Source organism: Balearica regulorum, chromosome 1, assembly GCF_011004875.1.
Source record: "Balearica regulorum gibbericeps isolate bBalReg1 chromosome 1, bBalReg1.pri, whole genome shotgun sequence".
Taxonomy (NCBI): Eukaryota; Metazoa; Chordata; class Aves; order Gruiformes; family Gruidae; genus Balearica; species Balearica regulorum.
Window position 1 is genome coordinate 58,657,336 of NC_046184.1, and position 13,012 is coordinate 58,670,347.

At 43.5% G+C, this 13,012-nt stretch overlaps 1 protein-coding gene across 1 annotated transcript; it reads right to left on the reverse strand.

Annotated features, from left to right (window-relative positions):
- Window positions 1-3,756: 3,756 nt before the first annotated feature.
- RASD2 (RASD family member 2) lies at window positions 3,757-12,641 on the reverse strand. Its single transcript, XM_010304556.2, has 3 exons — window positions 11,868-12,641; window positions 7,616-7,895; window positions 3,757-6,075 (listed from the first exon to the last, which is right to left on the reverse strand). The coding sequence occupies exons 2-3, from the start codon at window positions 7,884-7,886 to the stop codon at window positions 5,546-5,548; spliced, it is 801 nt and encodes a 266-aa protein (XP_010302858.1). The 5' UTR covers window positions 7,887-7,895; window positions 11,868-12,641; the 3' UTR covers window positions 3,757-5,545.
- Between the last annotated feature and the right edge of the window lie 371 nt (window positions 12,642-13,012).

The window sequence follows — 13,012 nt, forward strand, 5'->3', positions numbered from 1 at the left end:
GTTAGCGATGTGCATTCCCCATGTCAGGCACTGTGCCGGAGCAATGCCCCAGTTTACAATCACGTTGTGGAAATTACTTTCTTATTTATGGTAGCATATCCATCCCACAGGTTTACCAGGCATATTGAGTGGTCTACGAGGTGGGTCTGGCTGGTGTAACCTGAAGTTTCTCCACATAACAGAAACTGAAGGGAGGAGAACTTCAATGACGTCTCAGAGGTGAAAGATCTAGGGCAGAGCCACTGCTACTCATCTGCCCCCTGCAAATTCTCTGCTCTGAGAGCAGAGAAAAAGCTGTTGCTATAGAAACCAGTGGGGAAAATGTACATTATGTCACATTTTATATATTTTTCCAAGGAGACCCTTTAATCTGAGCCTGCCACCATGTATTTTTACAGAAACAATAATGCTAATAAAACCCCTAAACATAATAGTGATTTCAAATCAAGTCAAATAATCATCACTTACTTCAAAAACACCTCTGCCTGTAACCTTCTGCCCTAGCCAAGACACTGGAATAGGGCTAGCAAGGCAGCCCACAGTATGGTACATGACAGGAGGGTAAATCTAAGACAGCAAAAGGTATGATGAGAGGTGGTGGGGTGGGTCCTACACAGCGGTAAGTGGCAGTTAACATTTGAGGAAGGATAAAATGTCTTCAGATTTGACTTGTGTGTAGAGAAGGATGAAATAAGGGTAAAAGGTACATTTTGTGGCATGCACTCTAGCCTACCTTTTCTCTTCTTTACCCACCCAACCTCCTGTTGTTATCCTACCTTTGTAAGCCCCCTTCTGAGGCTCTTTTCTCTTCTGCTGCCCTTTTAAAAATTATCCCACCATTTCCTACTTGCCTTTGTGATAATAACAAGCCCTTTGGCCTCCCAGACAATCAGACCTATTGCACCCTGGGGTCTCAAGGAGACAATGCTCTTTGTAAGGCTGCACCATGAAAGCCTCTCTCTAGCATCAGGCTGGCCTGGTGGAAGCAGTCCTCCTGGGGATCCTTCACAACAGAAGCCTAATTTAGTCCTCTGGATGTCAAAACAGGCTTTCGCTCTGCCCTTCCCACCCTCAATTTATTTTTTACTTAATTCACCATGACCACTATTTCCTTCCTGATTTGTGCTGACCCTGTGGCTTAATTAGATTTTTGTCATTATTTATAGGAGCTCCTATAATGTGTTGACTTGTAATTTCTTCAGGACAAGGACTTTCTTGCTGTATAGTGCAATGTGCGAAATAAATCTCAACCCTGTCTTGTTCCAGGGCTGTGATTGATCCTAAGCCAGGTATATGCCCCTGCTTGTTGTCCTGGAAAAAACACACAAAAAACTTCAGTGAGGCTTTGTATCACTAATGCTAAGTTTTATATACTGCAGATAAGGTAGCTGTTGGAATAAAACAACTTAGTTACACTAGGTAAGACCAAGTAAGGGTATGCCTGCTCACAGCACCTTTGCTGGACTGATCCCTTTCTCCAGACCTGCCCTCAGTACAGTGCATTTTCATGATTTCTTTCTTGGGTTACGGTAAGTTCTGTGCAGATCCCCTGAATCTCAAGGCGGGGGGGGGGGGAAGTTGTTTGTCTTTCCACTGCCTGAGGCCTGACTGTAGGTCTGCTCTTTGCTCCTTTCAGAGTCTCGCTGTTTCTGCACACACGTAATAGTTTCCCATAAAGCCCATCCCTACTCTGCCTTACAGCCAGACACATTCAGCAGTTAGCAGGGAAGAAACAATTCCCCTTTCCTCTTCCTGTCTTACCTTATGCCCCCTGTGCTCTCTGTTTTCCAGTCCCAGCCCTTTTCACAGACCATAATGGCTGCTAACTGTGAATAAACAACTGAGACACATACTGGCTGTTTTAGGGGCTGTAAGCACTTCTAGAGCCCAAATAATATATGAATATTAATAGAATGACTGTAACAATATAATAAAAGCAAAAAAATAAATGTCCTCAGGAGCATGATAATCTAACTTCAAAAGCAATTCCCATCAGTAACAAAATGCAGAGAGAAGACTAGGATTACTTTAATAAGATTACCTGCTTATTGCCATTTGTTTCTGTGGGTGACTGTAATTCTGCTTCACCTTCACTCCCAGCCAGTTTCTCAGATATGCTTTTCACTCAGAGCATTGGCAGGCCAAGCTGGACTGTGAAGCTGTGGCTCACTGGCATTCCTGTGGGATCCAGCTTATCTCTGTGAGGACCTGATCCTTGGTCTTCAGCCCCACCAGCTGACACACAGCTTGTGTCCTTGCTGTCACTGCAATGTTGTTTTTTCATGCCCCATGGCTTCATATCCATGGTGGAAAAGGCAGGAATGGGATGACATGGAAGGATGAGAAAAGCTGGTGTCTTTGTGGAGGTGGAAGAACAGTAGGGAAAATAATTGTAAGGTCAGTGTTGTAAGACAGAGAAAGAGACTTAACTATGGAAGCTCTTTAAAAATTCAGCTTTATCTGGCAGGCAAGGGAAGGTGGACATAAGCTCAGTAATGCAGCACATCATGGGCTTTAGTGCAAGAATTTCTCCTCTAGCTTCCTGGAGCTCCTTAATTCAACCAATGCCCTTCTCACTGCATCTTCAACAACTCCCATGTCCCTGTGGCATATGACTCCCAGTACATTCAGTAGTCATGCACTTGGGTGGAGAGTCTGCAGGGAGGTAGGCATATGCCAACCGTATCCTGGCCTGCATCAAAAGCAGCATGACCAGCAGCTCGAGGGAGGTTATTCTGCCCTCTACTCAGCTCTTGTGAGACCCCACCTGGAGTACTGCATCCAGCTCTGGGGTCCCCAGTACAAGAAAGACATGGAGCTGTTGGAGTGAGTCCAGAGGAGGGCCACAAAGATGATCAGAGGGCTGGAGCACCTCTCCTGTGAAGACAGGCTGAGACAGTTGGAGTTGTTAAAGCCTGGAGAGGAAGCTCCAGGGAGACCTTATTGCGGCCTTCCAGTACCTAAAAGGGGCCTACAAAAAATCTGGAGAGGGACTGTTTACAAGGGCATGTAGTGATAGGACAAGGGGTAATGGCTTTAAACTAAAAGTGGGTAGATTTAGATTAGATATAAGGAAGAAATTCTTTACTGTGAGTGTGGTGAGACACTGAAACCAGTTCCCCAGAGAGGTTGTGGATGCCCCCTCCCTGGAAGTGTTTAAGGTCAGGTTGGACAGAGCTTTGGGCAACCCGTTCTAGTGAAAGGTGTCCCTGCCCATGGCAGGGGGGTTGGAACTAGGTGATCTTTGAGGTCCCTTCCAACCCAAACCGTTCTATGATTCTATGATTCTGTGTGCTCAGGGGGACCAAGACTCATATGGTTGAGAGGTACAGATGGTGAGATGGAGAGACTACTGAGAGGAACAGCATGTCTCTGCAGAAACCACATTAAATTGCACCAGGGATGAGCGCACCAGCTCTGTGTGTGAAGGAGAGAGTGGTTATTTTCTCATGTTGGAGGCAGCATAAGTAAGAGTAGCTGTCTGCTTCTGTTTGTGAGGATATCTGTACATATAAGTTGATGTTCAGATAGACAGATAGATAGAAATATGTAGGTATAGACACAGTTCTGTTCCAAACAGAGAAAAGTGTAGCCCCTGGTGTCTGGAGGACATAAAAGGCTCTGCCAGAACTTACTGGAGATCTCATCAGGGCTTTCAACCCACAACTCGCTTGCCTAGATGAACCTGCACAACAGAAAAATATGACCTTCTTCATTATTCTTGGACAAAGTAAAAAAGGAACAGGACACAGCTAATAAATAAAACAGGTTTAATCATAAACCATGTATATATTTATAGGTAGGGAGGGGGGCATGGTCTGAAAGGTGCTGCCCTGGCAACAGGAATAAAAGAACAGTGTATTTTACCAATCAATATACAGTACCAATGAAGGGTGGAGCTGATAAATGAATATGGGATTTTGAGTCCCAGAGGCTAATTTTTACAGACAACCATCATTCTTAGTTTCCTGTCAAATTATAGCGTGAACTAGCTCACAGCTCTGCCCAGGACACAGCAAGGCAGATACAGCCAAGAACAGAATTTGAGGGTGAGGGAGGGACAAGATATCTGAAGGTCATTCTGAGGTATATATAACGTATGTACTCTACTGTTGTGTACAGTCTTGGGGCCATGCTTTGCCCACAGTTATGTGTGCACACATCTCATTCCAGTCAGTGAGAGTGGCAAGCTCACATCTGAAAGAATATATCTGGCTTTGAGGGCATACAGGAGCACATTGGACAACAAAGCCAGAAGCAGAACAGGGAGAGAGCTGGAGACAAGGAAACCTGGACTGGGCTGAGAAAAGGAAGAAGTGATGGACAGCCCCAGAGTTATCTGGCCAGCCAGTTCAGCCCTGTTTGGACAACCAGCAGCACAAAGCTTCTGTTCTGAAGGACTTCTGGAGTGCAAAGCTTTCCATCGAGACAATCTTTATCAGACAACAGGGAAAACCATGCACAAAATGACTAGAGGCATGTTAACAGAAGAAATATGATGGAACTGGCCCTACGCCATTCAGTTCTTAATTTTGAAGGAAAACCCAATCCTGCCTCTGAAGTGGTCTAAGCCAACATATGAATCTGGTCAGTCTCGGCTGATATAGGCAGAGGAGGGAACCATTGCTTCGGTGGCCAGCAAGGCAAAGAGTGGCATTTCTACTACAATATTCAGAGCTGGTGTGGCTGCTTTGAGAAACAATATCACACCAGGCTTGCAAAGCAGTCAAATGTATTGGCTTTTTGCAGAACAATTTCACTTTCAATCAATGTACATATTATATAGTTTTACAGATGAAAAACACCTTTCACTGCTAGAAAGACACTGTTTTGATATCAAATGCACTTGCCATCTGATTTTGCTAAGAACCCACCCCCAGACAATAAAAAAAACAAATCTAAAATAAAATCTATAATACAAAACAACATTCATGTTGATGTCAAATGATAACTGTCCCAGCAAACATGAAATAAAGATCTTCTTAATGCAGGTCCCCTGGGAAACGAGTAAGAGTCATGCGTCCGTATATAGAGTCCACTCCCAATCTGGGAAACCTCAGTAAGACTGTTGCCCTTCGAAATGCAAGTCCCATTTTTTAAAGGAGTGCTACACACATGCATGCACACATACACACAGACACACAGATACACACACGCATACACATAAACTCCTCTCTCGTAGCAAGAGCTGCATGCTGGGTAATGCCTTCTGTGCATTTTTGACCTACTTTCTTTGTAAGGATGAGGTTGAAATTTCTTTACTTCTCAGGTCTCTATTCTTTAAACAAAAAGGGGAATGAAGAGAAACTACATTACAAAGACAGAGAAATGCACTCGTATCTCAGGCATATGATTTTTCCCAGTCATTTACAAGGACGATGTTATTTACATTCATGATTCAGCAGAATCTGCAGGAAGAGTTAGCCTTTCTCCATGTTGGGTTTTCTTGATGAACCCTGTGAGCCCATTCTGTGCTTCCACAGACCATTTTTCTTGTAAGGCACTACATGTGGATGATGACTTCAGACAGAAGTGCAAGCCCCCTTCATTGGATTGTGCATTTCTCCCTCTCCCTTGACTGACCTTCCCTGAGAACTTTTGATTTGATGTACTTCAGATCACTGTTGACGCTTGGCCGGCGAGCAAAGGGAGAGATCATGCCGTAGGCGTCCATGTCCTTGACTCTGCGCATCCGGAAGGATTTCTGTTGGAAGGTGTCACCATACTGGATGGAGATTTTCCTGTGGAGAGCTGGGCTCATCTCATGAGGTAGCTTGGCCATGCTGAAGAGGACATAGAACATCTCATCCACATTGGTGTTCTTCTTGGCTGAAACTTCGAAATAAGCGCAGTTTTCATCACTGGAGACAAGGTTCTCACCTTCATCTGAGCGTACCTTGCGGAAGATTTCACTGTGGTCATTTTTGTTGCCACAGATCACCATGGGGAGGTCAGCTGATTCCTTGGTCTTGTTCTTCAGGCAGGATTTGACCTCAAGGATCTGTTTCTGGAGCCTCTTGACTTCATCAAAGGATTCTCTGTTGTCCAAGCTGAATACCAGGATGAAAACATCCCCTGCAATTAAAAAAGGCTACTGTAAAAGCTTGTTGGTTGCAACCTGTGTCAGAGGAGCAAATTTTCAAAAAGCAGTATGTTTATTTGCCATCTCTTCACCATATTTTTTTTTTTTTTTGGTCATTTTGAATCTGTTCATTAAGCTGTACTTTAGTTCTAATTCTTCTAATTCAACTCCCCACTCCTTTCTGTAGTGCTATGGAAAAGACTTTTAGCTATGATGTTACTTCAGCCATATCCAATTGTGTGTTCCTAGGTTGCACTGTACTTGCACATTATCATCCATTTGTACTCTCTTTTGTAAACATGTTTCTATCTCAGCTCTGCTGCATTGCTTATCTTTTTTTGTCCTTTTGTTTGTATCTCTGTGTAAAACAGAGCCTGTTCTGACACCAGGAAGAATGGAGAGCTAGTAGCCACTCAGCCTTGGCCTTTTGATTATACAATACGAGAAGCAACACCTGAACTGAAGAAATACAGCTAGTCAGCCCCAAACGCCTAAGTCCGGAATGAGAGGTTTCCCAATGTGCATTGCTCTTCTGTCATTTCATTTGCTCAAGAGAAACAGACCATGGAAAAAAAGAAATACATAAATGACACAGATCACCTGGAATTTCCTTTTGACATTTCCTGACTTTTACAATTTGTTTTGCAAAATATAAAATAATGCAAATCATTGCCTGTTGAATGACATTCATATGGAAGGTGCTAAGAGAACTTTCAAGGACAAAAGCTCACTCTGCCTCCCAGAAACTGGCCCTAGAACCTGACTGAACGTGAATGCTAGCCTGGTCAGATACAAATGTCACGTTTCACTGGCTAGCTAGAAAGGTAGATAGGAAATACAGAAAGTAGATTTGTTGTGAGCTGTGGCTGATTATATTTCCACTGTCACTTTCACAGTGAATACATCTTAGCTCACAACAGGACCTGCTTGACAATGAGAACATACAAAATGAGCCCAACATTTCCCCTTTTTTCTCTTTAATTAATTTGATTAACCATAGACTAAGGAGAATGGGTAAAAGTAGAGCTGTCCTTTTACTGGAATATCAAATCAAGGGAATCAGGCTGGAAATTTTAGGAAAAAAAATATCTTTGAGATTTCCTTGGTTTGAATTCTCTTCCTGTGCATTTTACATTTGTTTTTCACTGCTTGTGTCTTATAATGACATGCTTATTTTGTCCCTTGCTGCTCTTTATGCCCATGCGATTTTATTCAGCCACTCATTTGTGACTGCAATAAAAAATATGGAGCAGGTGGAGAATGTAGGAGGGAAATAAACTAGGCGGAAATCTCAATTTCAGACCTTCACCCAGTGGACTTCTCCTCTGTGGCTAATGCACTCCCTGTAGTGCCTGGAGCATCCTGGCCAGGAAATATGTCTCTAGAGAAGTGCATCTTGTCACAAAATCAAGCAGCCCCTTTAGCTACCTCCCAAGATACAGTCATCTCCTGGCTACAGTTTTCAAGCTAATGTCTATCGTTATGATCATTCACCCACCATTACCCATATGCAAAATCCCCCCCACTTCTCACCTGTCAGGATGGAAAGCCTCCTCATAGCTGGGAAAGGGTGATTCCCGGAGGTGTCCAGGATGTCCAGCTGATACATGTCTCCCCGGATGTTGTAGACCTTGCGATGAAAATCCTCAATGGTGGGAGTGTACTGGTCCTCAAACCGGCCATTGAGAAAGCGTGAGACAATGGAGCTTTTCCCCACCCTGGAGGCTCCCAGCACTACCATGCGGTACGAGTTCTTGGCTGGCACATTCAGGGTGCAGTTTCCACCAGACATGGTCTTCATCATTGCTTGGTCCTGAAAGAGGAAATTGCAGAGTTGAAGGAAAGACCAGAAACTAGATGGAGGATGGACTAGGGCAGCTCCTTACCACAAGCTTGTCAAAGAGTGCTCTGGACCACAGTCTTGGTTAGTAGAGCAATGGTTCATACAGAAATCTTTTCATTAGAAATGCTTAATTTTTTCAGTCTCATTTCCAGGGAATGGGGGTTTCCTTTGTTTTATTTTGTTTCTTTTCTTTTAAAATCATATGAAAATGAAGGCATTTACACTGAAAATAGTATGGTTTTGAATTATAATTTGCTATTTTGTTTAAACATTAAGGGCTAATTTTATCAGCTGTTCAACCTAGATACCAGGTTCCTTCCCACCACCTGCGTCACTTAGACATTACCAGATTTTTCAGTAGAGTTTGGTCCTCATTTAGGTACATAAACACAGAGGTCAGATTTCCCAATATACTGCATCCACTGCAGCTGCCATTAGGACCTAGACTGCTTTGTTTGGTTGCTTAAATAGGAGCTGCACTCAATACTCATTTGAGATCAACCAAAAGTCAGACAGAAACAAGAGTCATGCTTGACATCAGTGGAATCTAGACATCTAAGTGACTTTAAATAGTTGGTCCCATACAACCTTCATTGCTGGTGCAGGGAGTTTGAGCCACAAAATAGCATTGGCCGATGATAAATTTTAAGATCTGTGCCTTCAGTGACCTTTTAGAAACCAGATTTTAATCTTGTTCTTTGGACTGGTAGTGTGGGAACTCCCTGTCAACAAATTATCAGAATTGCTGCAGGATGGCTGGCAATGGATGAACCTGCAGAATTGTAGATTTCATAGGAGTTTCAGTCTTTATACATACACAGCTGTTGTGGGTGTCACAGTCTTTGCAGGTGCTAAGGAAGATGAAGGACAGCCATCTTAAATAGCTATTAGACAAGATTTCCAGCCCCTGACAACTAAAATGAGTCTCGAGACCTTGGAGGTCGCATTCTGACATAGCACTCAGATGCAGAAAACTTAGATAGGGAAAAAAAAAAAGAGGGTTGCTCAGACATTTTTCATGTATCAGTTCAAATGAACTGTGTGCTGAAAGGAAAAATATAACCCCTGTGTGGGGAAAGCTAACCATTAAAGCAAAGAAGGCTCATTTTTGACAGTTTATTTTGGTTACTAGGATCTTATTAAAGAATAATCAAATTCCCACTGTGCTGTTTATTTAACTTAGGTGTTGTTTATTTATTATGTGAGTACTTTATGTACTCTGAAAGATCATTTCTGGGTCCAGATCTGGATTCCTATCTTTCCCTCGAGTGAATTTTATCTCCCAAGCTTTTATGTAGATGACACTTATCTCAGTCAAAAGCTTAAAATCTTTTACTTTGTTTAACATGTGTTAAGCACCAAAACAGCAGTGAAGATATGGTCACTGCTAAATAAAGAAGTCTCTGGAATTCTGACCCAGCATCATTATAAGCACTGTGCTATAGCCCAAGGCAACAGCAAAACATTACTATTTATTATTATTGCTATAATTTGCTGCACACCAACAGCACATTCAGCCCTATCTAAAGCACAGAAGAAAATGCAATGTTTTCCTCAGAGGAGCTTACACTCTGAATTATATTCAGCAGGCAGGACAGCATAATATTAGAGGCAGACAGTAATGTCAGAACATAACTTTGGATGGACACACACATGTGGAGTTCATGGTACTGTTGAGATTGCTGTGGTGGAAATGACAGAAAGGACCACACCAGGTATTTGGATTTGACTCTGTGTTTTTAGAACAGGAACCGTCTCCAACAGTGCAGAAACACCAAATGCAATCTCTGAAACAACACTGTCACGCACTCTGGGTCAGCCCTTTCCTATATAGCCAGTCAATGCTGTCTTGCATCCACGGGCAGACAGTAATGACAGAGCTGCTTTGGGATGCCTTCTTTCACCCTTTCAGGCTTTATTTAGCTGACAGAGAAAAGCAGGGAGATAGATTTTGTGATAAAAACTAAAACCTTCTTTACAGCCCAGGTTCAGTATTTAAAAATGAGTCAACTCTTCGGACTGGGATGGACCAGTGTAGCTGTGTGAGGGCAAGTGGACTGTGTTGGTTCACACCTGCTGAAGATCAGTTTTGTACCACTTGGTGCTGCAGCGTCCGGGAGTGAGCACAGTTACACTTTTTAAGCAAGTGCCTTATATGTCCCGTGCAGAACGTGCACACTGGGGGACCTGATCCCAGCCAGCAACTCTACATGCCAAAATCCTACAAATTATACTGCTGACTGACAGTTAACCACTGAGCTGCTGGTGATTAGAGAAACTCCCATCACACAGCAAAGGAGGTGGACTGTGTCACTCCAGCTGCTTGGAGGGTTTTTTTACAGCGAGGCACTTCTGTCCTCCACCTTAAAATGAATTCTGCTGCTTTGGACCTCAGTTAATGCCAATGTACACTGAACAGCTTGGAGAAGGGATTGCTGCCATAGCTACATGCAGGTGGGGAGAGCAAGGCACAGGGAAGCTGGGTGACCACCCAAGGTCAAACAAATAGGAAGAGTGAATGGACTCCAGGACTCCTACCTTTCAAACTCTTTCTTCTTCCCACCTTTCCTCACCCTTGCATTTCTGGTCATTAAACCACACTGCCTCCCACCCCCATCAAAGGCAAAATCCTATCTGCACACACTTGCCCATTTCAGGATGCTTTGCCCAAAGGATTTAGATGTGCTGAAGGGGAAGAAGTGTGAGGACATGTAGATTTTAAAGTATTAAATAATCACTTTATGATGTCTTTGTTCCACCTGTCAAGGCATTCAGTCAGGAAGACTCTTGTGCTTTCCTGACTGCATTTCATTTCACATGAAGTCAAAAGATGCTTTTCAGCACTTTGATTCATGGAGTTGCTATTCATCTCATCACCTCTTCTGCAAATCTGACTCAGAGCGTGCCATTGAACCAGGAGCTTATATTTGTGTTTTTCACTCTCTCTTCTTATCCCCCTGCTCCAGTTTTTCTCCAGTTCAATAAGATCTATCTTATTTCCTCCTCAGAAAAGGAATGAAACTTCAGCCCTCACACCCAGGGGTGGGGGATAGCACAGGGACTCATACATTGAAAAAGATTAAAGGCAGAAGAAAGGAAACAGAAAAAGACCACATGTTCATGTACTAAATAAAGCAAAATCAATCAGAAGAGAATGAGGAGACAAACAACCTCCAGATGGCTTTAATCTACATCTTTTCCTTCCAGTTTATTAAATGCTTAAGCATAGATTAATTCCCAGTTGTACCTTCTGCTTTATGCACTGGCTTGATGCTAGAAACTTTACATTAGTATTTTATATTGGTACAGCACAGGGATTTCAAAATGTCATAGAAATGTAGGCAATGAGTGTTATATCCACTTAATAAAGGGAAAGGCTCATATGCCCAGAGAGAGCTGAAACAGCTGTCCAAAATCAACATTAAACCCCATTTCTTTTGACTCCCTCTGTCATCTTCTACCTGCTAACCACCACTGCTTGTTTCATAGGCAGACAGCAGAATGAATGACAATGCACCTGCTTTTGCATGCTCTGAAGAGTACTTGTCTGAATTCTAGTGAGGTGCTGACAAATTTGATCTTGGGCATCTGGAGAGAGATACCTAAAGAAGACATTCTTCATTCAACCTGCCTAGAGCTTTTACAGTTTAGGTTTCCATCCTCCCATCAGGGTGTATGCTCCCTACCACTCCCTATCCATGAACAGACTTCTGAACTACGTGTCTCGCACTCCACAGTCTCCAGCTGCTGCTTGTGTCTCTGTTTGCCATCCCAGTGTAATTCACTAAAAAGGACATAGGCAGACACAAACTGTACCATGCATAACAGACCTGTCACTTGTTAATCACTGCTAGTATCCCCGTAATTTTCATGCACACCATGATCAATCCTGTGGGATGTTTCTTTCCTACTTTCATCCCAAATTCCATGCTACTTTCTTACCTCTCTTTCCTTGAAGGAGCAGTCCTGGGTCTTGATGCAGTCTGATGAAGCTGATAATTTTAATCAGAGGCGGCTGCTGCTGTAAAAGGCTGTTGTTCTGTGGTTCCCACGTTACTTGCTCTGGGCTCAGTTCTTCACCAGTATTTCCTGGGAACTTAGCAGGATTGGGAAGGACCGTAGGGCTCCAGAGGGCTTTCCCCCATGGATGGTAAGTACTGGATCAGGCGACCGACATTGGCTAAAGAAGGGTCTCGGAACCAGTAGTAGCTTTTCCCTTTGGGGAGATGAGTTCTTCTCCTCACAGCCTCAGTTTGAAAGAAGGAGAGGCAGAGTTTCTCCCACTCCCACTGGCTTTTCTTGCAAGTTGTGCTTCGTAGCCTCTGCTGGGGGGGAAAGGGTCTCTGGAGCGACACCTAGTCGAGCAGGGTCGTGGGTGCATCCGGCTGGCCCACCCTGCCTCTGCACCGCCTCAGACCCTATGGGGAAAAAATCAGTGGGGGCATGGAAGTTGTCTATGGTGAACCTATGCTTCCCCAGGTCTTGCCTGGCACAACACCCCCCCACAAGCTTCTTTTCTTCTGGTCTGAGATTTGCTTTAAAATATTCACTGTCTAGGACAGAAGGGGCTTTTCTTTACATTTGCCAATTAAGTCTTTCTTCTTCCCTCCCTGCCTTTCTCCCTCTCGCTCTCACAACTACTGGCAAATTGCAGATTTTCCTTCTGTAGGACTCACAGATAATTGGCTCAACTCCTCCCTTGAAGTCAGTGTCAGACACAGGGGAAGGAGGGGTGCTGAGGGGGTGGGATTTTGTGCCTATTGAAAAAATCTTTTCTTCTCTAAACAGAAAGTTCTTATGCATTGCAGACTGCACATTCCCCATCTTTCCACCAGAGACCTGTATGTATGCATGCGTGGGGAATGAGTTAGCGTATGTGTACGAGAGACACAGACTTCACTTACTTTGCAAGCTGTAAATTCATAAGCCGTTTCTAAAGGCTCTATATTTCCGTGCTGATCTTTTCTGCTAGACAGAAGTGGACTGACTCATTTCCCAAGTAGGGCTTTCTGTCCATAATTCCTGTAATTCTTTTGCCGTATGCAATACTTTCTCCTGTTCCCTCAACCTGGAAGACATTATGTTAG

Bases quoted from the DNA above. Each gene is read 5' to 3' on its own strand.
- RASD2 (XM_010304556.2), bottom strand. From the start codon at position 7,886: ATGATGAAGACCATGTCTGGTGGAAACTGCACCCTGAATGTGCCAGCC. The intron at 6,076-7,615 runs GTGAGAAGTGGG...TTTTAATTGCAG, and splicing joins GAGGCTTTCCATCCTGACAG to GGGATGTTTTCATCCTGGTA.